Raw genomic sequence first — 27644 nt, forward strand, 5'->3', positions numbered from 1 at the left:
ACCAGAGGATTACAGGGTAAGTGGGCTGGTTCTTTAACTCGGACATTGTTTCAGCTGCACTCAGCCACAATATAAAGTGTGTAAGGTTAAACACAGTTGAACATGTGGCACTTTAAGCCTTTAAAAACAGCTATGAATCGAACCAGGGCTGCAACTAATCTATCTATCTATCTATCTATCTATCTATCTATCTATCTATCTATCTATCTATCTATTTATCTGTATATATATCTAAATCACACACAAATATCAGTCTACTAACTAACTGAGAGAAAAATAAACAATTAAATGAACTCTTTGATTGAGGTATAAAGAGCCGGCCACAGGATTTTGGTCTTCCATGAGTTTAACAAGAATTCACTGCTCTGCACAGAACTTTCTTTCTTTTTGATTTTGAAAATGAAAAATATCCAAAACCAAAATATCCTGAGGACAAACGCTGCCATCTTGTGCCGATTGGTGCTGTTTGGAGCTGTAGTCTGCGCAGTGCATCGACTGGAGGACGCAGCCGAGGCGTCGAGCTCTCGCAGACACACGACCATTTGCGAGTCAGTCTCAGCTGTCAATCATGATGTCTCGCCTCATTCTTATCGCATCAAATCACTAATTAAAGCCGAAGTTAACAGGAGAGATGGGAGAGTTGTTCTCCGTCTTTATAAACAGTCTGTGTGTGGTGTTTTTACACTTTACCTCCTGCAATCTAAAGTGTATGACAGTGATCAGAGCTGCATCAATACATTTAAAAAACCGTCACTGTTGCTGTGATGCTTCTCTTTCCTCCAGAAAATCTACAGCAGCAAACATGATGTGTCATGAAACCAGTAAAACAAATGTTTCTGGATCATTACCTCAAACGCTGCCCCAGTTTTTCTTTTTTAAAGCTGCATTTCAGGCATCTCCTCTCGGCTGCGGCAGAAAACTGGAGCTGACGGCCGACTCCCAGCTGTCACCCTCCCACCGTCCTCCGGAGGAAAGTCTAAAGACAGAGATGTAAGAATAAACAAATGATTCTTGCTCTTTGAAGATGTGAGGCTGCTGCAGCTTTCATGTGCTCCTGCAGACGCTCGCACTCATGTGGACAATACATGTGATGTCCCGTTTGATCAGTGAAATCTCTATCTCCTGGGTCAGGGGTTCCTGAGTTTGCAGCAGTTTCCTTCACCTACTTTGTCTTGACCCGAGAGTGATTTCAGAAGATGTTGTTATCTGGTAAAAGGGATCGAATGTGGTTTTTGTTCAGGCATTTCATGTTAATCAAGCAATTGTCCTGGCCGTTCTACTCTGTTCCCCCAGATCATGATAACTTTCATGTCAATGTGAGAAGAGGAGATCCTCCGCAGGATTCACGCGAGCGAGTGGGCGTGTTGGTGACGTTTCTAACGTGTGACAAACCAAACATATATATCTCAGGGTGACAAAGTGGAGCCAAACACGTAGAAGACACAGACAAAGATGTCAAGGGAGCTTTTGGTGATAAGGGGCCGACGCCGGTGTCGATGTGCCGTAAACAAAAACACGTCATCTCGGATGTGGAAAGTCTGAACCCTCGAGACATCCGCCGCAGGTCATGTCTGAGAACAGCTATACAGTCTATGATGTAATATACAAACACACTAAGCCACTAGCATGGTTTTATACTCACGTTTCTAAGACATAGAAAAATAACAAATATAACCCAATTTTCTGAAGAAAGATTTACAATAAATGTATATGAATAAAACTAGTAAAGAAACCAGGAGTCTGATCTGAATGTTCTGTTCCTTCAGGTTATTGGACAAAATGTACATAATGAAAAGGTGCGACTCAGATCTGATGTTTTATTATCTTTCTGCTGTGGGTGCGGCGGTGTAGATGAGATTATTGCTAAAGGTCAGTTCTGTTTCCGTCGTAATAAGATCCTCCTGCCAGTGTTGGGCCATGAGCTGCTGCTGTTTTTATCATCTCAGAGTCATTACACCTCTGAGTCAGACGAGAGTAAACTGAGCTGTGAATAAACGGCTGTGAATATTTATTCGCACATTGTTTATAGATGATTTAATAAAGAGATTTTCTGACGCCGCGCTCAGCAGAGACAGGAAAGGAGATAGTTAATGAAACTCCTCATAAGTGATGATGGTTCTTGAACCTTCAGTCAGAGCCAGACTCAGACATGAGTGATTTTATCTTAAATAACTCCAATCAAGTGTATTACTGAGATTAACGTGTATTTCACAACATGTCAAAATATTTTTGTCATTAAATTACGTTTTCCTTAATGTTTGGGTCCAGAACCAATTATTTTACTTTCTTTAACATTGTGATATCGGACGTAGAATTTATGGATCTTTATGAAAACAATTGAATATTTAGTGGACTGATATTTATGAGTGTGTTCAATTTGGTGCAGCTTCATTGCAACTCTACAAACTTTAATAAAATAGAATACGTTATTATTTTAAGTAAATGTATTTAGCTGGAACTAGCTTCCCTCCAGTGACATGTATATGTAACACAAGGAGCAATAAATAGCAAACAGGGCACAACTGACATGTTTCAGCCTTGAGATCGCAGACGCTGGGGATAAATAAAGTTTATCACATGATTCTCACCACCAGCAGCTGACGTGTCCTTGCTGGTGCAGTAAAGCAGCTGTAGGGCATCATGGGAATGTGCAGGTTTCTCAGATGACTGCAGTAAATATGGTGCGAGACATGTCCTGTGGGGTTTCGTGCCACAGCCCGGTGGAGCTGTGTCCCTCCATGTGGTCTCGAGAAAGGTGATGGTGATGCTTTGTAGACGTAGGAATCAACAGCTGCCACCAAGAGTCTGCAGCCTCTGTCACTTTGAACTCTTAGGTTAGTGCGGCATTTAGTTGCTGGTTAATATTATAGGATAAAGTGCTATAGGGAATGCATTATACCAATGTGTGTGTGTGTGTGGACCACTTTTACACTTTACATATCAAGTCACATTCACCCACTGACACACACACACACTCATATTATTACTTACTTATTCACTGCACTTTTTATATCTCACACCATTCAAACACTGTCAGGTTTGAGGGTTCAGTGTCTTGCACAAGGACACTTCGGCACACAGAGTAGGAGCCAGGAATCGAACCACAGATGTTCTTCTTAGTTTCAGGTGATTATTGATATTACAGTCGATGTCTGCCAGAACCTGCTGAACACACTGGTCATTTAAATAGACTTACATGTTATATATATATATATATTTAAATGTATCTTCTAAGGTAGAAGATCATTTATAAAGTTGCTGCTGCTACATGTGTTCATTAATCATGTTATAAGTTTTGCTTATGAGGTTTTTCTTCAAACCTTAGTCCCTCTAGTTTTGCAAAAGTCCACTTTGCTATTTGAGGTATTTTCATGTCGCAGATCAGTTTGATTGAAGGAAGGTTTTTGTATATAAATGTTATATCACATTCTTATTTAGTTCGTATTTGTCTTTCCAGGAAGGTGGTGTGTTATTGGGAATGTCAGTGGCTCCCCCTCCTGTTAAATTATAAATTTGCATGACAGGTTCCACGGCTGCTGTTTGAAAAGTCATGTTGCAATAAGTAATTATTTATTCAGTCATAAACTCGACACAAATTAAACAATTAGTCTGAGACATGAGATGTTTTCTAACTTCAGAGTGAATTCAGTTTTATGGATAAATTTGGGGAACTCGGGTGATGAGTCATCAAAGGATCCACATGTTTTTTTCTCTTATGAAAAAAAACATCTAAAACACGTGCACTGAAAAACCAAACTGAAAACCATGTTGTAGTTTTGTTTGTGTATTGTTAGACAATCATAGCACCTCACGTATAAAAACTTACAAAATTCAGAACAGCAAAAATAATTTCAAGTAGGGTTTTCAAGCCAATGACAACATGCAAATGTTATTTAATCAAAGATAAAATATGCAAAGTCATTTCCTTGAACATGAAGCTTTTAAAAGAGACTCTAAGCTCTTTACTTAGAAAATATCATGGACTTCCGTTCGGGGGCGTGAATGAAGCGCTGGACTGTTTTAAATATCTGGGCCCTAACTTTCTCTTAGTGATAGTTGACAAATGAGAAACGCTTTACTCGCAGTGATGCAAATGTACAGGAGCAGTGTCACCTGACCACAGCAGCTGAAACTCAAAGTCTAATATGAAAGTCGAACACCGTCAGAAACATCAGCACAAAACACTGCAGCAGATGGTCGCAATGAGGGTTTTTCCATTTTAATGTAAAAAATTATTTTAATACAACGCTATGGTTGTGCAGTTCAAAAGATTACAGTAAGTCAAAAAGAAAATAAGCACCATCTCAGTTAGCTGTTCACTAATTTGCTGTTCAAAAATCTCTTCTCCTTAAAAACTTGTATTATAGTAAATATCGTAACTTCAAGAAAATAACCACAAAGCAAGTTTTTTTTTTTATATAAAAAATGGTTTAACAATTTCTTTTTTCAGTATAAAACATTACAGAGTCCCAGGCCAATCAAACAAATTCACTGTCACCACTTAAAATAATCACGAACTCCCCCAGTCAAACGTTCTACAATAACATACAAAGGGTTTTTTGTCGTTAAGGGGATTACTGTACTTTTTCTAGTTATGGGAAAATATAACAACACAAAGCCTAACAATCACTCTTCGTTTGCTATAATATTAATAAAAAAGAACAAATGTGAACTCCTGGTCCGATCAAAGCCCAAGCCCCAAAACTTCTGGTCAACATGGCGTCTATGCAGTCTTCTGCTGGCCCTTCTTCCCAATGAGGGATTTGTGGATGTGGGGAATGACACCTGAAAACAAACAAGAGTCGGTGAGATGAAACGTTTCAAACAAAGCCCGATGTGTTGTGCAGAAGAAGCAAATACACAAGCAATAAACCAACAGAATTTATCTGTTGGCAAAATTCCTCTGCTTACCTCCTCCAGCAATTGTTGCCTTGATGAGGGAGTCCAACTCCTCGTCACCACGAATGGCGAGCTGCAAGTGACGGGGAGTGATACGCTTCACCTTCAAGTCTTTGGAGGCGTTGCCCGCCAACTCTAGTACCTGGGAACAAAACACGACCGTGAACAAACATTGGTGGAAACACCTCACAGATGATGTCACACCTTAAACCGCTAACCACGAATGTGCACGCTACGGCGAAGGCTTACTTCAGCGGTGAGGTACTCGAGGATAGCAGCGCTGTACACAGCTGCTGTGGCTCCTACACGACCGTGGCTGGTTGTGCGAGTTTTCAAGTGCCTGTGGATACGACCCACTGGGAACTGGCAGGCGACAAGACACGAGACAGCGGTCAAACCCAGGAAGAAACAAATAGCATGACATAAAGCAACAGGACTAGAAATGAGGAGTGAAGGGACTCACCTGCAGTCCAGCCCTTTGGGAGCGGGACACTGCTTTCGCCTTGGCTTTGCCGCTGTCTTTTCCTGCTTTACCACCAGCCTGTTGTAGAAAGGAAATCACAAAAACAATAAGCCTTCCAATTTATGATGCTCGGATTTCATAAAGTGACGGTCAGCATAATCTGGGTTGAGTCAAATTTAACGCTTTAAGACATTTTTAAATGTAATTTAAGACCCCCAAAAATGTCTAAACAATATCTTTGATGGAGAATTTGTTTAAATCTATTAATACGCGTTATTCTGAAGATATCAGAATAACAGTGAGTGAGGGTAACACTCACATTTCCTGACAATGCTCAAAATATGACACGAGAAGAAATAATTTCCACCACATACACTATTGTATTATAACTATAAGTTTGTTTGCCGATAAAGTTTCATTGACTTGAACATAAAACTAGTTTTCAAGCACATGTCTGTTGTGTGTATTTAAGACCTATATGTCGTTTTAATTTAAAACCCATTTCTGAGGTGTGGTTCGGTTTCAAAACAAGAAACTCGACTAATGAGAGAACGAGCTTCGAACGCAACACGCTGGAGGATCAACGGTACAGGTTCCCGGTTTAACTGTCACCGCTTTCCCGCCAAGGCGAAATAAAACACAACAAACGAAAGATGGGCGGTGGTGGCGGGACATGGACCCCCCCACACACACACGCACGCACATACACACACACACACACAGGGGGTAAAAGCCCGGTGAAGTTGACAGCCTAACAGCGGGGGATTCTCGCAGAAACACACGGGGAGCTGTCAGCTGTGGAGCCCGCGGGCAAACAGCGGGACACACGCGCCGCTTTCGGGACGGTCAAGTTTTTTCATTCGTGGATTTTAACCGGAGGAAGAAGAAAGAAAAAAAAGTTCAACTCACTGAATCGTGCACGTGAATAAAAGGAAAAAGCCACAGGGTCGATTCCATTAAAATCCCCCCCCACCCCCCCAAAAGTTTACACACCTATTCCCGAAGACATGCGATCAACACTCCAACCGTTGAGTAGCTAAACTTAGCCTGCTAATGGTTGCTAACTCAGAGGCTACACCGACTCACAGAACGCGTTCTGCCGCCGAAGTTAACGCTTCACGCCCGCAACCATCCAACGGAAACACACACGGACGAACATCATCCAGGAATTTAACGGGAAAAAATCAAAACAAACACCGCACTTATTCTGCTAATGCTAATGCTAACGCGCTAGCTGACACTTAGCTCCTTAGCGAGCTTTTTTTTAATTTTATTATTTTTTATTAACCACACAGCCCCCGGTTCACACTGTAACCGGCACTTTCTCCCGGTAACACCGCGGACACGCCGACCCCCCCAGCAGCCGAGGCGCACCTACCATTTTCCCGGGTTTGATTGTAGAAGCGAGCGGACGGAAAACGCGAAATCTCGGATCCCGAAAGCGAAGAAACAATAAAGCCTCTCGCAAAGCTTTGGCATGCGACCCCTCGTGGGAGTCCCGGGAGCCAATGGGAGCGGGCGTTGTTGCTTCGAATCGCCGCGTCGACCAATCGGAAGCGGGCTTACAGGGCGGTCACCCATCCCCCACACCGTGCCCGTAGGTCGTGTCCGCCTTTGCGCACGGAACCAACAAGTAGGCGGGACTACGAGTGTGTCCTTCCGCCCTGAAAACACACATAATACACAGGCTGCGGTTGGATTAACTCATGAATATCAGTTCTACGACACTTGTTACTGCTCCAGATTCAAAGTGTCCGCACCGACAGAGTGAGGACGATCATGAACTCACAGTTAAACTCAGTAAATCGGGTTCAACTGAGTGGATTAAACTTCAGTGGAGGAGTGAGGAGAGTTTATATACGTCGTCAAGGGGGCGGGGACGTTTTCTTGACTGACAGGTGAACCGGCGAAAGAGAACGCGGGGATTACAGTTGTTGGTGTGATTGACAGTAGGAGAGGCCAATGAGAGCTCGCGGATCTGCGTCCGGTTTACTGAAGGCGGAGGTGGGGGTCAGAGCGGCGCAGAGAACGGGCTGCTGGTGGCGAAGATGGCGGATGGGGACAGTGGTAGCGAGCGCGGCGGCGGCGGAGGCAGTGGCGGCGGAGGTGGAGGCAGTGGCGGAGGGGGAGGAGGTGGAGGTGGAGGAGGAGGTGGTGGAGGCAGCGGGAGCGGGTTCCAGCACTACCAGCGGGACGCGGAGACCCAGGAGCTGGCCTCGAAGCGGCTGGACATCCAGAACAAGCGCTTCTACCTCGACGTGAAGCAGAACGCCAAAGGCCGGTTCATCAAAATCGCCGAGGTCGGCGCCGGGGGCTCGAAAAGTCGCCTGACCCTCTCCATGTCCGTGGCGGCGGAGTTCCGCGACTACCTGGGGGATTTCATAGAGCACTACGCCCAGCTCGGGCCCAGCACCCCGGAGCAGATCGCGCAGTCATCCGGCGGGGATGACACCGGGCCTAGACGGGCCTTGAAGAGCGAGTTCCTGGTGCGTGAGAACCGAAAATACTACCTCGACCTCAAGGAGAACCAGCGGGGTCGCTTTCTCCGGATCCGGCAGACCGTCAACCGAGGGCCCGGTTTCGGAGTGGGAGCCGGTGGCATCCCCGGGTCCGGCCTGCAGACCGGACAGACCATCGCTCTCCCGGCCCAGGGCTTAATAGAGTTCCGCGATGCTTTGGCCAAGTTGATAGACGACTACGGCGGAGACGAGGAGGAGCTGTCCGGCGGCGCAGGGGCCGGGGGCTTCAGCGTGCTCCCGGAGGGCACCTCCATCATGGTGGACTCCAAGCGGTTCTTCTTCGACGTGGGATCCAACAAGTACGGAGTGTTCTTGCGGGTGAGCGAGGTGAAGCCCAGTTACAGAAACTCTATCACGATCCCCTTCAAGGCGTGGAGCAAGTTCGGGGGAGCGTTCAGCCGCTACGCCGAGGAGATGAAGGAGATCCAGGAGAGGCACCGGGATAAGATGTACGAGAGGAGGACCGGAGAGGAGTCGGAGGGCGACGACGTGGACGACGATTGATGGAGAGGAGGCTACTTGTGATGAAGCTGACAACATGATGCAAAGTCTGGAGATAAACAAGAGAGAGAGAGAGAGGAACGACTATTCTGTGCATGACGAATCGAACATTTAAAATGCTAAAAAAAAACAACGGAGTAACATAAAAAGTATATTTGACTGAGAAATTACTGTCTATATAAGAGAATCATGTCCTAAAGTGTAGGTGGATGTTATAGCTAAATCAGTGCGGACTGCAGTAGTCAGCTGCTGTATGAGACCCCCCCCCTCCCCCACCCCACCCCATTGATAAAGAATATTATATATGAATATATATCTATATATAGATTGTCCATTAGAAAACCTCACGTGTAGCCCAGCAAATTAAGTTTGACAACGCTCAAGACCAAGCAGCCTCACTTCCTGGTTGACATCCAATGGCAAGAGCTCACCTGGCGCTGACCTGTGATGAAGAGGAAGTGTGTCATACTCCAACCAGCAGCTGCAGAGTGGGAGTGAGACGCCTGCATCACCCACCATGGCTGTGTGTGTGTGTTCATTTGTCTGAAGTGACCTGTAACCAACGGCTTGCCCAGACAGACCCACAACACTCAGAGCCACGGTCTTCAACTGTGTCGGAGGAGGAGGAGGAGGAGGAGGGGGGAGGAGCAATCCCTGGCACCGCAGGACGACCTCTCGGCCCCGAGAGGTCCCACGAGGTGACCTGTTACAAGCACACGACTCGTTTGGATTCCTTGGACACTCCAGATGAGTCCAAATGATGTCCCTCCCTCCTTCATTCCTTCCCTCGCTCCCTCCCTCAGGTGCTGACCTCCTGCTCCAATAGCTGAAGTGTGGTGAGGCCTGCTCACACGTGGCAAGTCCCGTCTGTATTTCTGGGGGGTGTATCAGCATTTTCTAGAGGTCCTGGGTGCAGATCTGGTTCTGCCAGTCGCTGCGTTTGAGACGTCTGTGGCAACTGATGATGTTTCAGATGATGCAGGGCCTCGTTTGACCCCCGTGACCCTTTGGTCGACAGGGATGCAGCGAGCTAAGGCCTCTTAGTCACGGTTTTTCCGAGTTAAAGCTTAATATTGAGCTACAGTCTCAAGGCGAACTGACCTTGTTGACCTATTTAGGATGCGCTATTTGGATCCTTTTAATCCTGAACTCAGACCATTAATGACTGAAGTAACATTCAGTCTGATTGTAAGAAAAATTTGGTGCTTTTGGAAAACACACAACCCACAGTGGGGTGCTGTACTTATAGAAAAATATTTACTGGAAGAGATTTACTTACTAAAAAGATCAAGTATAGATAGAATTATTTTTCAAAAGAGATATATTGAAATATGTCTTAGTAACATGAGACATTTATAAGATAACGCTGCCTAAAGTGGCTTATTTAAAACACTAAACTTGGATGCAACTGTCCAGGGTGATATTTCATACCTGCTTTTTTCCTAACATTTCTTTTATTCCTTAGAGGAAATAACAAAAAAAAACAAAAAAAGAGAGTACAACAAATTGATAACACAATGTTATAGCAATTTCTAGAAACAACTTCATTGAAGTGGTTTGTCAGCAAACACTCAGCACTCCAGTTCACTTTACAGAGCATCGAGTTGTCCCCTCGTTTCAGTCCACACGTTTTTACCATGTTTGTCATAAACTGGCTTTCCATCAGTTGCCATACGACGCAAACATAAACACCCGCAGTCATCAACCTTTTGTCTTTAGTGCTCCTTTTTAAAATATGATCATTTTTGCATGCCTGCTCTTGCGCGGAGCTGCCTTGTGTTCTTTTATTTTGCATACTGATTGCTGTATGATGGTATTTATCCTTTTTTTTTTTTTTTGAGAGAGCGGTTTTAAGTTTTATTTCTATATTGCAACGGAGAAAAAAAAAAAGGTTTAAAGTTTACTTCTCAGCCTAATAATTAAAAAAAAGCCACAGACTTCCCGTGCTTTGGGGAATGTCACCTTCATTGTCCCACTTCCTTTGGTGTGTAAACCTCTCGTTGAATTTTACTTTACCCACTTCAACACAGCAGAGAAATGCCATATGAAAAAAAAAAAAAAATACTCAATATCTGGGAGCAATAGTTTTTTTTTTTCTTTCTTTTCTATTGATATAAATATACTATATATAATATTACACATGAGATTGAACTACATCCTTCTTCCTGTACTGTGTTACGTGAAATGGCAGCTGTTTCAGTCATGTGTGTTCTGCTGTAATATTCTACCAAGTTCCTTTCAACGAGAAATAAAAAAAAATGTTTTTTGCTCAGGAGAAGTGTGGTGTCTTTTATACTCCGTCCAGCTGGAGGTCGCAGTTTTCGTTACGTTTTTTAGGATCCGCTCATGTTATTCATGTAATCATCAACCTTCAGATTTTCAGAATCAATTGGTGAATCATTTTGGCTAAGAAATGCTAAACAAAAATGAAGGTGACCTCTTCACGTTGCCTGATTTTTGAGACAAAGTCCGTAATCCGCAGATTTTCTATTTACTATCGCATCTTAAACTAAACTAGTGAGATGCTAAATACGTAACGTGAAGTCAAAGGAAAAGTTTTACACTATTTCTGAGATTCAAAGGTAGAAAAGCTCAGAATGAAGCTCAGAGTAAATGAGTGTGAAACTGAAAAGCACTCATCAGAACATCAACAAAATAGAAACCAAGCATACAAACACCAAAATAATGCAAAAGTCCTGCTTGCACAAAGTGTTTGAATTAAAAATGGTGTATCCTTCGAGGTTTGCCTGGACCCTAAAAATACCCTGCAGCACTCAGGCCTACGTGGTGCAGGTCAGCAGGGCAATATGTGAAGGGCCTGACGGGGGGGCGGGTCTTATTTTAGAGGTACTGAAAGTTTCCCAGCTGTTTGCAGTCTGTCAAAGCTCATTCAGAGGAAGGTCAGGGGGAAATGTCCGGGGCGTCTCGTCTGCTGTCACACACAGAGGAAAAGCTCTCAAACCCATCACTAAAGACAGTGTGACAGACAATTGTTCAGCTGCAGTCGAGTGTCATTCAAGTCCTCTTACTTTATACACAAGCATTAAACAAATGCCCCCCCTCCTTATACCCCCTCGAGTTTGGGCATTTCGTTCAGGTATAAACATTTTAGATTTTCCTGTGTGAACTCATTCTGTCCTTGTGCACTGACGCGTTGGCAGAGGACGTAAGGAACAAGGGGCAGAATCGTCCAATATCGATATTTAGTGTTCAATACAATAGTATAAAGCTTTTTATAAACACGTGACAGCAATTTGCAGTGAAAATCTATTGAAACTAAATCTGTGTGCAATGAGAACACAACCTGCTGTTGGAGCTTCACACTAATGCATGATGAATGTAAATACAAATAAAAATGGACGACGCATCTCCTCTTCCTTCCATTGGACACAAATTTGGCTAAAATGTCAGGGACACAAGTCCATCTTGTGTTTTTGACGTCATTTGAAGCTTGAGTGATCGGGGGGGTGAGGGTATAGAGTTCCCGCTGATACACCCCGTTGCTATAGCATCAATTAACTAATTAAAACCAAACATATCAGAAACACAAACACTTGGACAAACATCCGTGTGATGAGAACTTTTTTAACTGGGATAAATAATAATTTAGACTTTTTAGTGGCAATGTATGACCCTCGAACATGGAGGTTCTGCAGCCAGCCACCAGGGGGCGATCACGATAGGTTTGGCCTCACTTTTCACGTCATGACAGTAAATACATCAGTTAACGTGATGCTTATGCAGCACAACTGAGAATAAAAGAAGGCTAACCCCATGGCCGGAGAAATGCTGAGCTTGCCTCAACGTGCAATCCGACTGATGCGATGACATCACGCACTGTTTTGCAATATAGAGTTAAACAGAAACAACAAATGAAACTGACTGTACTGTTTCCAAACATCAGGATCTGTCATTAACCACAAGCAGGATTAACGCATTAAGCAATCTTTATTGACTGACGCAACGCCCTCTCCCACGTAACCCCACACCACCGAATCGTTCTGTTGACGTGAATGAAAGTGTTGCATGTTTTCTTGTTACCTGTTTCGCCACAGTCTCGTCAGCAGCTACGATCTGTGATCCACGCTGCCCCTGTGAGCAATGCTAAACCCACTGCTGTCACAATCTCTGTTTATCCTCAGGCGAACAAACGCCGCTCATTACCCTCAGGTGCACTTGCACGCATTTCATCCACATGCACACACACAAGCACCGCCCCCTGCGCTCTGTGTCCCACGTGGCCTCTGTGACCTCTCCGAGTGCCCAGTGATGTGCGAGTGTGTGAGGGACAATGATGCAGGGTGTGTGTGCGTGTGTGTGAGAGGACAGCTCAAGGGCACGTAATACCACACTGAGCCGGGTGCCAGTGAAAGACAGGATTACTTCTCATGGCCCTGGTGTCCTGATGGCCCGCTCCAGAGATATGAGCCAGGCTAAGCTGCCCATCCATCATGTAGAGCAGGCGAGAGCCAGTGGAGGCCGAGGGTTGGATCTCTATGAGGTGGTGAGGCGCTGAAAACACCTGCCCCCCACAGCAACACACACGCACACACACACACACACACACACACACACATATCCACGATTCATTTCTAATACAGGGAGAACTTCCTCTCTCACGACTTCTGGGTTGTGTAGGGGCGATCTTGAGGTATTGCAGAATAAATGAGCGGGCCTGTAGAGCTGTAGCCACAAAATCTAACAATTTAGGGGTAAATAAAGATTCTGCCAATTCTATATTCTGTTTTCGATATAAACAAAAAAAAAAGATATAGTTCCATTAAAAGAAATTTAACCTTTGACTTTGACTGAGTGTGGAATATAGTTATAGAGTAAAGTTGAATTAAATCGAGTTGTCACAAATTTCACACACTCGTAGAATCAATTCCCTAAATATGCCAGATTTAGGGAACTGGCGGACGTGAGAAAAAACCCGTTATAACACAACCGTCTGCTGGAGGGTTCAGAAGTTCACCGACCTGGAGGAAAAGTCTCTTGTTCAAACTGAACAGATGTAGTGTCATTGCACAGTAATTTAAAAACACAGCCAACTCTTCTCTCCATCTCGTGTGACCCAAACCCGACATTAATCTATTGTGATCGTTCACATCACAGTTTGTGCATCTAAGGTTTAGTCAAACTTACCCAGGATGCATCTGTGATCTGTAGAGCCTCACTATTAAGGAAATGTTTAATGTCAGGAAGGGGCTGAGTTCTTGCTTGTTTTTATTTCCTCCTCTGCATTTCTTTGTTTGTCCCTCCTGTCTTCTCAATTACAGCTGATTGTCCTCCACCTCAGCGTTCCAGTCATGCCTGCTCATTAGTTCCCTCCAACTGAGTTGGCCAATCACCATCCAGGACCCGTGAATAAACGAGGAAAACCTGAAAGGAGGATTTCTTTGTAGAAAAGTTATCATGTTTCCTGCCTGAGACGTTACAGAACATGTCCATCCATCCAGGCATCCATCCTGCTTATCCTTTGAGGGTTGTGGGGGGCTGGAGTAAACCCCGGACAGGTTGCCAGTGTATCGCAGGACCAACATATAGAAACAAGCAACCATTCACTCTCACACATATTTAGAGTCTTCGATTACCCTATAACCCAGGCCTGCATGTCTTTGGACTGTGGGAGGAAGCTGGATTACCTGGAGAGGATTCAAACCAGAAACCTTCTTACTGTGAGGTGACAGCTGTCCACTGCACCTCCACACAGCTCAAAAAGAACCTGTTAAGTATTTAAAAAACGTAGAAATGTGTTGCGAGGTAGGACTGTAGGTGGGGTAAACCTGGGATGCCCTTTACATTTTGTCTGACTTGTTTTATGTTAAGAGCCACCTCCGTATCGTCTCGGTGCAGTTTCTCATTAGATAAAAGCATCAGGTGTTGGAATTTGCGGAGATAGTTTGGTCAAGCAGCCTTTATTGATTTTATTAATTTTTGGCATTTTGAGAGCCTTTGTAAAATTTGACTTCTGCTCTGACTTTATCAAGTCTTTGGGTTTTATGTTTTACCGTCTTCAGTCTCTCCGAAACACACAAGAAGAGAAATAATCATCAGAACATCACGTGTGAGAGCCAGATACAATAAAGAGGCTCATGCTTATATTTGTGAAAACCTTTCTGAGATGCAGTGAGAATGAGTGAACAGGGAAATACTCCAGTGTCTGTGTAGAGTGAGTATAAGCATGAGGAAGAGGAGAGTCTGGGAGTCTCTGTGCTGGTGAAAGGGTTTTCCCTCCTGCCTGGTTTCCTGCTCAGCCTGTCCGATAAAAACCAGTCGCTGGTTTGCAAGACCTAAACAAAGAAGAAGACAGGGAGGAGGCAAGGAAACAGGTCAAAGAAGACAGAGGTGTTGATGAGAGGAGGGTTGTTGATGCATGTAGATGTGTCAGGTAACGGGGGGGGGGGACACATCACGGATCCCAGCAAAATATCCTATAGTGTGTGAATGAGTTGCCCCTGAGCTATTTTTAGCCAGTGTTGCCATGTGTAGGGAATGCTCTCCACTGTGTGTTCAGGCAAACTGTACAATTTCTACGCGCATGACACAGCGTCATCATAATCCCATGCAGGAATGGAGCAAATGATCAGCTCGATTCCACAGAGCTGAACTGCTGAGAGATGCGTGCAGACACACACACACACACACACACACACACACACACACACACACACACACACACACACACACACACACACACACACACGCACACACTTTCTTGTGCCTCTTATTCTTAGGGAGCACACTCATTGGCATAAAAGCGTTCCCGAGCCCCTCACCCTAACACTGACCCAAACCCAATTCTAACCCCAAAACCAAGTATTAACCCTCAAACAAGTCTTGGAAAAGGTGACGACTGGTCAAAATGGTCAATGCTTAAAATGTAGACACACACACACACACTTTAGTATCACTGTCGCCTCTTTCTCTCCCTGCATCTCAACATTCCTTCAATTCACGTTGATTCACTGACATGACAGCTGAGGACAAAGTCTTTCTCCAAAGGAAGACTTTCTCTCTCTCTCTCCATCTGTTTCTTTTCTTCCTGTGGCTCAGGGGGCACAGAGGGTTCTACACCAACCATTCCAGTGTGTCCTTGGGCAAGATGCTGAACCCCTAATTTCCCCTGATGGCTGGTGTGATAGAAAAAACAGCTCTGCCTATAGAGCTGTACATGGAAGTGTGTCTGATTTGTACCATAAAGCGCTTTGTGACTGGAAACAAATACAGTTCATTCAGCATAACAGATGCTGGGTTGCTAAGGTCATTGGGTTTAGCAATATAAGCAATTCTCCTCCAATAAAATTGCTCTATTTACATTTTTTAAATCAAGCAAACATCACAACACACAAATGGGAAGAAGCCTTAAAACAAAAATGAAAACAATGACAAGATTCAATTGATTGTCATTCACACGCTAGACAAGTGCACAGTGGAATGAAATTATATGGCATCCAGCTCAAAAATGTAATTTTTAATGCCACTTTAGTGCAAATTCTAAACATTAAAATAACCTGTGATTTTTTACAAATCCTCAGTAAGAAATCTCTCTTTTTATTCTACCTGCTGAAAATACAGTTATTATCTTGAATTAAACATTAGCCGGAGAGGCAGCACTAGAGTAAGGCCACATGGGGGCAGCAGAGAAAGTGATCCAGGTGCAAAAGGTGCAGCTTGCATCACGATGCCTGTTCATCTGGCCTGCAGGGAGGGAAGCCACAATTAAAATCAATAATGAGTTAAATAAAAGGACAATGGCAGTTGGGACAAATGAATCCGGCCAGCCAGGGACACACGCAGTGAGATCCGTGAAGCAGCCGCTCAGTGACTTTGAAGAACAGTGGAAACAGTGAAAACACTGAGTTTCTCTGGTCTCAGCTGCTCAATGATCAGAGCAGAAGCTGCAGGTGGTTTGTGCCGAGCTGGAGTTTCTGTGTCCTCCTCCTCTCTGCTCTCACTACAACTAATAAACACTCATCACTCGTTATCAGGACCTGACCAGCACATGAAGTCACTTAGTGTTTGTTTGATTCCCTCCAGAGTTTACGAGGCTGCATTTAAACATCATGAAAAATGACTGGTCAACATCCCAATAAAAATAAGCGTAACTAACCCTAACCCTCTGAACTTGAACTAGTTCATTTTAAGTGTGAACTGGCTCAACACTGCAAAAGAGCTACTGGACACCAGTCAGCATTGAAAGGCAGAAGTAGTAGGACTGGATCATCACACTCCTGTGACCAATCCTGCATGAGACTGAGGTTAGGCCCGCCTTTCTCATTAGCATACGGACACAGAAATACAGAAATAAATAATTGTGGAAATAAATAAATGTGGAAATATATTTAAGACATTTATTTATACATTTCTGAATTTATTTATTAATTTCTGTATTTATTTATACATTTATTTATTGAAACTTAAGTCATGTATCGTCCTCCATACGAACATACAGAAACACACACGCTGGATGCTGCAGGCTGGATTCACCGAGAGCGAGAGGGGGGCGGGGTTGATGGCGCTACTAACACGTGACAGACGCAAAAAACTAAACAAAACAAATATCTCCCGGTGAAAAAGTGGCGACACACACGTTGAACACACCGACGAAGATGACGACATGTGTGAAAGGCAAACTCCGGCCAATTCGCCATATTCTACCCGCAGGTCATGTCTGACAACGGCCAGACACACACACGTGCACACACAAATACACGCACGCGCGCGCCCGCACACACGCACCGAAGACACGCGTACACACACACACACACACGTACATTAATAGAATGACGATTGGCCCTTTGACCTTTTTAAATGACGTAGACTACCTATATAGTCTCTGTTATTTAAAGAGGTCAAAGGGCCAACAGCATCAAAGGATGAAAACACACTGCAGATGTTTAAAGCACCCTGACTTGGTGTCACCCACGAAGAAGAAGAGCCATTCTGACATTAATCAAATGCTCTAGTTGGCGAATAAAATCAGTTTTGTCAACACTAAAACAAGACAAATCATCAGAAGACGAAAACAAATCAACAGTGATGGCTACGCATAATTTCCGAAGCTCCAGTCTTCAGGACACTAAGAAGGAAATTGAAGAGGAAATTAAAAAGGAAACTTTGCAGGAATCTGACTCAGATCAGTCGGACGCAGAGGTAAATGAGTGTCTTCAGATAGAAAAAGATAGAAACAACTCCTACAAGACACACCTACAGACTTTAAAATTGAAATGACAACAATCAGAAAACGTATAAATTATGAATTCATTTGTAAAACAAATAATTAATTATTAAATTATTATCTTTTGTTAATAGCATTCAGTTTTCTTTAGACGTGTAACTCATCTCATTGCATTCAATGTATTAATAACTCAAATTCAATAACTCTGTGTTGTCTGTATCATTTACCCGTAATTTGGTCGAGTTTGTTCAGCTACACAAGCAGACGAGTAAAGTAAACATGTTAATGGTTTGATAAATATGCTAATTTACAAATATTGTTTAAGAATGAACAGGAATGAACAACAAACTAATAATTCAGTCAGGAACACTTTGTCATGATTTACCCATTTATCGCACAAATGGAAATACAGTTGCTTGGCGTGGATGGCTCCGTTCTTTGGACGTTCCCTGGATTAGCCAAGCAGCATGCTAAGATAAAACAGGGAACGTGTGCAGAACCCCCGGGTGGGCGTAGCAGGCAAGATACATTTGTTCAAGATAATTATCATTGACCACAACCATGTTTGGACTCAGTGCTAAAAGGTGGAGGCTGGGGCAGTGGAGGAGAGTTGCCGGCAGCAGTGTGTGAGTGGCTGTTTAGCTGAGCAGGGATCAGTGAGGAGGAGGTCGTATTTAAAGGGACAGTTTAGGTGAGAGAATGCGCTGTGATTGGTGGGTGACAGACGAGCACCCATAAACCTATCAGTAGCTGCCAGCTGATGACAGCTGAGCACATGACTCCGTGTCCTGCATGAACTAACACGATGCTTCATTTATTTTATGTTCCAGGCTTCGCTGGGCTCGTCAGACTCTACTCTTCGGGACATTGAGGAAATTGACTTTGACGATGTAAGATATAAACAATTCGTACACAAGAATAATTACTTTGTTTAATTAAAACACACCTACAGACTTTAGAATTGAAATGACAACAATCAGAAATATCGTATAAATTACGAATACATTTATAAAACAAATAATTAATCAGTAAATGATTATCTTTTGTTAATAACATCCAGTTTTCTTTAGACGTGTAACTCATCTCATTAAAATCAATGTATTAATAACTCAATTTCAATAACTCTGTGTTGTCTGTATCATTTACCCGTACTTTTGTCGAGTTTGTTCAGCTACACAAGCAGACGAGTAAAGTAAACATGTTAATGATTTGATAAATATGCTAATTTACAAATAGGAGACTGAAGATGAACTTGAGGAGGAGATCGAAGATGAACTTGAGGAGGAGACTAAAGATGAACTTGAGGAGGAGACTAAAGATGAACTTGAGGAGGAGACTGAAGATGAACTTGAGGAGATCGAAGAGGAGCATGAAACGGATATTGAGGAGATTGAAGAGGACATTGAAAAGGAAACTTTGCAGGAGTTTGACGATCCCTCTGACATCGACGAGGTAACACAAGAATAATTACTTAATTCAACTAAGACACAGCTGCAGACTTTAGATTATAAATGACAACAATTAAGAAAATGTAAATGCAAATTATTTATTAATTTATTTAACAAACAATTAATTAGTAAATTATTATATTTTGTTAATAACATTCAGTTTTCTTTAGACGTGTAACTGATCCCATTAAATTCAATGTATTATTTACTCAAATTCAATAATAGTAGTAAAATTACATGTTAATGGTTTGATAAATACACTAATTTAATTATTTTATGTTTCAGGCTTCGCTGAGCTTGTCAGACTCTTCTCTTCTGGACAGTACCAATGAAATTGAAGAGGAAATTGACTTTGAAGAGGTAAGCGTGTGTCTTCAGATCCAAAAGATATAAACAATTCATACACAAGAATAATTACTTATTTTAACTAAGACACAGCTGCAGACTTTAGAATTACAATGACACCAATCAGAAAATGTAAAATATAATTTATTTATTTATTAAACAAATAATGAATTAGTAAATAATTATCCTTGTTAGTAACATTCAGTTTTCTTTAGATGTGTAGCTCTTTTAAGTAAGTTAAATGTATTATTGACTCAATTTCAGTCATTAACTCAATTTCAATAATTCCGTGTTGTCTGTGTCATTTACCTGTAAATCTGTCGAGTTTGTTCAGCTACACAAGCAGACGAGTAAATAAACCATGAATGCTGATAATATGCTAATTTATCGTAGATGAACATGAAGAACAACAATACAATTATTTTATGTTTCGGGCGAGCTCGACTTTCTTTCGGACAGAAATTGAGAAATGACTTGAAAACGTGTCTTCAGATAAAGATATAACAATTATACACAAGAATAATTACTTATTTTAACAGACACAGCTGCAGACTTTAAATTACAATGACACCAATCAGAAAATGTAAATATTATTTATTTATTTATCAAACAAATAATGAATTAGTAAATAATTATCCTTGTTTTCTTTAGATGTGTAGCTCTTTTAAGTAAGTTAAATGTATTATTGACTCAATTTCAGTCATTAACTCAATTTCAGTAATTCCGTGTTGTCTGTGTCATTTACCTGTAAATCTGTCGAGTTTGTTCAGCTACACAAGCAGACGAGTAAAATAAACCTGTTAATGATTTGATAAATATACAAATTTACAAATATTTTTCAAGAATGAACATGAATGAACAACAAACTAATAATTATTTTATGTTTCAGGCTTCGCTGAGCTTGTCAGACTCTTCTCTTCTGGACAGTATCAATGAAATTGAAGAGGAAATTGACTTTGACGAGCAAGCTCAAACATCCGGTCTGCAAGCAACAATTGAGCACATGAAGGCAGAAATGGCTGATAACAGGTCAGGGGAAGACCACCAGCATCATGAAGATCACCAGCTGGCTTCTGAGAACAAGATGCTAAGAAGTAGACTTGAAGATGCCCTTCACGAGACAGAGCTTGCCCGAAAGCAGCACCAGGAGGACAGAGAAGCTTGCAGCAGACTTGAGGAACAAGTGAAGAAGGAGAAAGAAACCGTGTCACAGAAAGATGATATTATCTTTAAGAATCAAGCCGTCATTGTTGAGCTCCTACATACGGTCGATGAGTTAACAGCACATCGGTCAAACAGGGAAAGAGTAAAGGCCTTAAACCAGCAGCAGAAGGATGCAGATAAACTGGACAATCTGACCCATGAAAACCAACAGCTGGCTTCTGAGAACAAGAGGCTGCAAGGCGACCTGAAGGATGCTCTAAGTGAGATGCAGCTTGCTCGTGACGCCGCCGTCTCCAAGCAATGGGAGGACAGAGATAAACTAGACTTTCTGACTCGTGAAAATCAACAAGTTGCCTCTGTGAACAATAAGCTAAAAAGTGAACTTGATGATGCTGTACGTGAGAGACAGCGTGCTCATGCGGCAGACATCTCTAAGCAGCGTAAACTGAGCAATCTGACTGAGGAAAATCACCAACTGGCTTCCAAGAACGTGAGAGTACAAGGTGAACTTGAGGATGCTCTAAATGATAAATGCCTTGCTCGTGATTCTGCCATGTTCGTGCAGCAGCAATACAGAGCTAAACTGGACAATGTGACGAGGAGAAATCAACACGTTGCCTCTAAGAACAAGAGGCTACAAGGTGAACTGAAGGATGCTCAAACTGAGATATACGTTGCTCGTGAGGCTGCCATGTCCCAGCAGCAGGAATACAGAGCTAAACTCGACAATCTAACCAGTGAAAATGACCAAGTTGCCTCTGAGAACATGAGGCTACAAGGTGAACTGGAGGATGCTGTACGGCAGCACCAGGAGGAAAGAGAAGCTTGCAGCAGACTTGAGGAACAAGTGAAGAAGAAGAAAACCTGGTTCTCTCGGGCATATAAGAAATTACAGAGGCCAAAGAAAGCCCCAGCAGACACAGAGGAACTGATGTAAGACAAGGAAACACGCAGGATGGAGAACAAGTACATCACGTGTAAGTTAGAGGCCATGGAGGCCAAATATGACCTAATAGTTCAGAGAGACAGAGCTCACTTTCGGCGGAATGAAGAAGTCCTGCCACAGAAAGACGATGCCATCTTGAAGAATCAAGCCATCAATGCTAAGCTCCAACATATAGTCGATGAGCTCAGGGCACAACAGTCAGAGAGCAAGAGGAAACAGGCCCAACTTGAAGACACCCTACATCAGGAGCAGATACAAAGGGCCGTCTTGGAGGAGAGAGTTAGTAACACTGCCTCCACTCTTGAAAAACAAAAGAAGAAAACCGTTCATTTTGCCTATGCTGTTAAAAAAGAAAGGGCCACAAGTAAGAGATACAGTTTTGAGCTCACGGAAGCCAAGATCAATCAAGTAAAATTGCCGGAGCGGCAGCATTTGAGTCCATCCCTCCACAACCTCTGACAACCTGCAAAAGAAACATGGAGACTTTCATTCTACTTTCCGCGAGATGCTTCAAAATCTCGGCACCCACCCAAACAGCAGGCGCAGCCGGGGACGGCCAGAAGTCCGTTGATCTCATTGTCCCCATTAACATCAGGACACCAGAAAGTCTACACATCTTCTGCCGCAGGCTGAAAACACATCTCTTCCGACTGCACCTTGGTTCGGCCCAATCCCATTTCAATCCTTGGCCCTATCCCTTGAAACAGAGTCACAAGGGGTAGTGGTTGAAATCTTCCCCTACGAATTGGGACTGCCCTTCAAGAAACCTGCCACGTCATCAGTAGTGGTCAATGTAAACAGACGAGTCAAAAGTTTTGCCGGGGATGTCATTGTAATAAAAATGTTGAGATCTTATATAAACCTATGCTATTGTTTGCAGTTACTAAAGTGACAAACCTATAATATCCAAATAACATCTGTGCTAATGCAGGTCCCAGCTTGCCGGTGATTCGCAAGGCATTGTGGGTACCCCTAGGTTTGAATCCGGGTTATAAACTGGTAGGAATTTGATGAAGCTGGGTCACTACCAAGAATATCGCTGCATTGAAGTCAGAGAAGCGATGGTTTGAAGCATCAATCAACGAACTTATTGTCAAAATAAACAATTTGTTTGAGAGAAAAGTCACAAATCTGCATAAGAGCCTGAACAATATGGATTTTATTTTTGACATATATGAGTAAAAACATTCCAATACGATATATTTGTTTTAAAAAAAGGCAAAGATTCCGAAGATGAAAGTGTTCAGTTACACATAAACTTTATTTTAAATAACTATAAATAAAATATAACTCACATACAAGCAAAGACATTTAAGTTAAATCAACAATATAAATAAATAAAAATTCAATAAATAAAAATATATAATTATTTTTAGAAAATAAATAAATTGTAAAAATGAATGCACATGTTCACAGTACATACAGAAGTCTTAAATAAAAGAAAACACCCCCCGCCCCAGTTAAATTCCAACACATCAAAAGTATCTATGGAAACCACTGTACACATAAATATCAGTATACTAGTATGTAGTACTTCTCAGCATTTAAAAACACTTGTATAGTTACTACTCACTCTGAGGAAGAGAAATCAGGTCTAATGATAATGTGCTCAAACTAAACTTAGGTCATATAAAGCTGCTTTCAGACTTTTTCCTATTGTACAAGAATGAAGCCTTTATAAATCAGATCTCTTCCACTCTGAGATGTAAAGAATCCTCAAGTTTACCGCTGGTGGAAATCATCGTTCCTAAAAGGCAGAGGTAAAGCACTGGTTTGCTCACAGTTTGCAGGCCGTAAAATTCACCGGCTCCGAGGTCCACCTTCTCAAACCAGTAGCTTTCACCCAAGCTGGCTGGTTCGGATGAGGTTTCTTCCATCTGTGAACACAAACACACAATGTTCAGGAAGGGTTTCATTCATAGGAATGAGATCATCCAACAACATTCATTTTTCAACCACTTCTGTAGTTTGCCATAACCTAATAACCTAACTTAATCATGAGTTGATTTCAGTTGATATATTTTGAAAAAGAAATGTCTGTAGTTTGTTTCGTCTTGTAGAAATCAGCTGCCAATAGAGAGAACTACAGAGGCTGAGAGAGCTCCACACACTGCCAAGTAAGAAGTGGTTTGCACTGTTGCCTCACAGCAGGAAGGATTTGGGTTCGAACCCCAGTTTGGTTGGGTCTTGTGTTTGCATGTTCTCCCGTGCCTGTGTGGGTCTCCTGGTCCAGAGGTCCTTTTAACTCATTTGTACATTCTTAATACAAAAAAGAAAATATGGTAAACATTGCTGCTAGTACAATTTACCTTCAATTCCCCCCCTTCCACCTCTGGGCTGTAGTAATGGTTGTCACCCTGGAAGCGGAGAGCCATCTGTATTTTATTGTCTTTTTCACATTCACTGATGTAAATCCAAGCTGAGAACAGATCAAATGAGAAGAACAACTTATTTCAAAGTCAGAAAATAATGCACAATTATTCAAACGATCAAATGGGCCCATAGATAAAGACACAATCGGGATGAAGTGTGATTGTGATGACTTTTCATTAAGTAAATCACTTCCATCGTTTTGTTTGAGGATAAATGTATAAAGTTGTCACAGTAAAGAACATTCTTTCTGCTTGTGTCAGACGTGGATCAATGAAAACATTGGACTTGATCCACTCTGGTTTCTTTTAGTCACAAGAATCTTTGTATAAATTCATTAACAGGATCAATGTGGTTCTTTGAAAGGTCATGAGAGAAGAGCTGTACCATTCTCCTTAGAAGTTTGTCCTTCATCAGTGCACATCTTCCATGAACCTTTTAACTTCTTGTAGAGGACAAACTGCCCATTTCCCGTGGACATGGTGCATTTGGTGAAGACGGTGATCATGTTGTCTCCTCAGTGATGTTCTGACACGAGGAAATAGAAAGTAAACACTCAATGATTCAGAAACACACCATTTTCCTCTTTACAATGTATATTATATTGTTTTCTTAAATGTTTTTCTTGTATGTATATTTTTTACATTTATAAAACTTATTACCTCTGCAAGGGAGGTTATGTTTTCACCCCTGACTTTCAACATTTGAATTTAATATCTCAGGGAATAATTCCACAGCACTGGACCCAACCTGATGATCTGAGGACGGCACCATCCATTGCCTTTAACTGGTTATTTTACAAGGTCCACCCATCATTGTATTTTATTCTATATCTGTTTCATTTGTTGTTATTTTACACAGATTGGCCCTTTTTATTTCCTTCACCTCTTTTATTCAACTCAGATTTCAACTCGTTTTCTTTTGTCTCTGTGTTGTTTTTAATGTCCCTGCTGCACAGCACCTTGAATCCACCTGTGTATGAAACGTGCTGCATAAATAAAACTGCCTTCATGTCATCGACCGACCAATAAATCTGATCTATTAGCAGATGATCGGTCTTAGGAACATTGAGACAGAATCAGGATAAAAAGTTAGATTTTCTTTCCTCCTGATTCTACCTCAGCATCCTCCGAGTGAAAAGACACATGTGGACAAACAGGCGACACGTGCACAGCTGATGTGCATGTTTGAAAATGATGCAGTTGCCACTTACCTTCAGTGAAAGTGTCGATGAACTGAAGAGCTGAAGTCCGTGCTCGCTGCAGAGGAGCCGAGGGAGACTCCTTAAGTATCCCGGAGCTGCGATAAGGACGCATGCGCACCAGACAGGAAAGACAGGTTTCCAAAATAATATTGAAATGAGGTGATGAAAAAAAGTGAATGCAAAGTGATGAGTCCGTGGTTTTCTCTAGAAATTTGGCAAGTCCGGAAATTGACAGATAAAGTTCATGGTGAGCAAGTGAGAGTTACACAACTCCTGTCTCCTCAATATTTTAGTGCACATAATACAAATTATAATAAAATAATAATATTATTATAATATATAGAATTTACTTTAACACTTATCAACTGTGCAATATTCACTGTGCCATAATCATATGTCTGTGCAATATAAACGGTTCATGTGCGATCCATTCACTGTGCATATTCTCTTCTCTAGTTTAACTCCATTCATATTTTTCTATATTTCTCTTATATCAATCAATCAAATTTTATTCGTATAGCCCATATTCACAAATCACAATTTGTCTCATAGGGCTTTAACAAGGTGTGACCTCCTCTGTCCTTAACCCTCAACAAGAGAAAGGAACAACTACTAAAAAACCTTTTAACAGGGTAAAGAAGGTAGAAACCTCAGAGAGCCACATGTGAGGATCCGTCTCCCAGGACGGACAGACGTGCACTCGATGCCACGTGTGACGGAGAACATCAGAAAGATAAGAGTGTTTGCAGCATTAATGAGAATAAACACTTTGCAGCATAATGGAAGGTAAAGGAATTGATGGATTATTGTCAGTAATGGTAAAGTATCTGAGTAGACAGTCTTGTTGTAATCATAGTCCACGGTCAGCAGCCACCACCATCAGGATCCACCATCACGATAGGATGCCACCATCGTCCACAATATATATTATATTTCGACTTATTACTGCTGATGTCTTTTTGCTGCTGTAATATTGCAAATTTCCCCATTGCGGGACAAATAAAGGACTTCTTATTCTTATTCTTATAATAATGATAATAATAACTAGCGCCTCTCAAGAGACCTAAGGACGCTTTACATGTGTCAGTGGGGACAAAAAGAAAAAAGGAAAGTAAGTAATTCACACATAAAACAGTGACCAGAATCGAACCAGTTTGTCTTTGAGTCCCAGGGACCATTTTGGTCAAATCTTTAGAAATTCACTCGAGACGGACTGATTCATTTTCATGAACGCGATACAGGAGTCAATCAGTGTGAATCAATGTCACATACATCCTGTGACATGGCTCAGTCTCCAGTCATCTATAATACTCACCCACACTATCAGGCACTATCTATTTCAGCAGAGACAATTTTCCCCGTTTGCTGACGTCAGTATCGATGCCAGTTTCGCAGTATTGCTTCAGCCCCCCCACATCCACCTGTAGGCAACGGCATCACCCCCCTTTTATCTTTGTGGTCATGAAAGATGATTGACAGTGTATTATTTCTGTGAAACGATGTGTTAACCTACATACACAACAACACCGTCGTGTTACTCACAGGAAAAGGATGATCATCGTACATTAGTCACCACTACCGTACAAATATATTTAGAACAATCCATCACACTATTTCCTCACATTGATATTGCATGTTTACTTATTACTTTTACTGATATTTTTTCACTGTATTTTTTGAACTGTCCTCTTTGCTGCTCCCTCACTGCGAGCTAACCGCTCTGTTTGCTGTGCTGGCTCCTAAATGGTGGATCGAGCTCCCCATTGACATCAGGACAGCAGAAAGTCTGCACATCTTCCACCGCAGACTAAAGACACATCTGTTCCGACTACACCTTGGTAAAGAAGATGATGTCTAACAACCAAAAAACTTAAGTTTAGTTGCACTTATGTGTTGCATTTGTAGTTTGGCTTTTTGAAGCTAATGTAATTGATTCTTGCTGATCTGGGTTTGTTCCCTCATGGTTGAATGCACTTGTTGTGGAATGCACTTGGATAAAAGCGTCAGCTAAATGTCACGTAACAGTGACACCCTGTGGTGTAGTGACGTAAGTTTCAGACAGTGAGGATCTAAGTGAGGGGAGCGATATTGAAGCAGATTATAAATGTGTTTGACGACAAAATGACGAAGATTCAGACTCAGACACTGTTCCTGCTGATCAAGGCTGTAAGAGACGTGTTTGAGATCCCTGCTTCAAAGGCCAAATGTTTAGGCTATCGAAAGTTTTTTTTTCTGACTTCATGTCTCTTTCTGCGTTGGCGGCTGAGAAATGACCAGAATCATCTGAAACTCATTTCTGCCACGTCACACTGACTCAATGTTTGATTTTAAAGCTTTAAAGCTCTTCATGACCCAGCTCCTGATTACATTTGAGATCTTATAAAACTGAATGAGCTTTTAACTCCTCGACCTCTGTCATGACACGATGAAAGTGCATTCTCACTACTGATGAAGAAAACGTGATATTTACTCTGTAAACAATAAATCCAGGTCTGAATCCGGGTTATAAACTGGTAGGAATTTGATGAAGCTGGGTCACTACCAAGAATATCGCTGCATTGAAGTCAGAGAAGCGATGGTTTGAAGCATCAATCAACGAACTTA

At 42.1% G+C, this 27644-nt stretch overlaps 2 protein-coding genes across 2 annotated transcripts; one reads left to right on the forward strand and one right to left on the reverse strand.

The window, feature by feature from the left end:
- Window positions 1-4401: 4401 nt before the first annotated feature.
- On the reverse strand, window positions 4402-6892 carry LOC118114884 (histone H2A.V). Its single transcript, XM_035165613.2, has 5 exons — window positions 6741-6892; window positions 5363-5440; window positions 5149-5262; window positions 4912-5041; window positions 4402-4785 (listed from the first exon to the last, which is right to left on the reverse strand). Exons 1-5 carry the CDS (start codon window positions 6741-6743, stop codon window positions 4724-4726), a joined length of 387 nt encoding a protein of 128 aa, XP_035021504.1. The 5' UTR covers window positions 6744-6892; the 3' UTR covers window positions 4402-4723.
- Window positions 6893-7385: 493 nt separating this feature from the next.
- LOC118114883 (transcriptional activator protein Pur-beta) lies at window positions 7386-10660 on the forward strand. Its single transcript, XM_035165612.2, has one exon. The coding sequence runs from the start codon at window positions 7411-7413 to the stop codon at window positions 8383-8385; it is 975 nt and encodes a 324-aa protein (XP_035021503.2). The 5' UTR covers window positions 7386-7410; the 3' UTR covers window positions 8386-10660.
- The last annotated feature ends 16984 nt before the right edge of the window (window positions 10661-27644 follow it).

This window comes from Hippoglossus stenolepis, chromosome 9, assembly GCF_022539355.2.
Source record: "Hippoglossus stenolepis isolate QCI-W04-F060 chromosome 9, HSTE1.2, whole genome shotgun sequence".
NCBI classification, from domain to species: Eukaryota; Metazoa; Chordata; class Actinopteri; order Pleuronectiformes; family Pleuronectidae; genus Hippoglossus; species Hippoglossus stenolepis.

Coding starts and splice junctions, on each gene's coding strand:
- LOC118114884 (XM_035165613.2), bottom strand. Junction 5,263..5,362: donor CCCAAAGGGCTGGACTGCAG/GTGAGTCCCTTC, acceptor GTCGCCTGCCAG/TTCCCAGTGGGTCGTATCCA. Junction 5,042..5,148: donor TCGAGTACCTCACCGCTGAA/GTAAGCCTTCGC, acceptor TTTTGTTCCCAG/GTACTAGAGTTGGCGGGCAA.
- LOC118114883 (XM_035165612.2), top strand. CDS start 7,411: ATGGCGGATGGGGACAGTGGTAGCGAGCGCGGCGGCGGCGGAGGCAGT.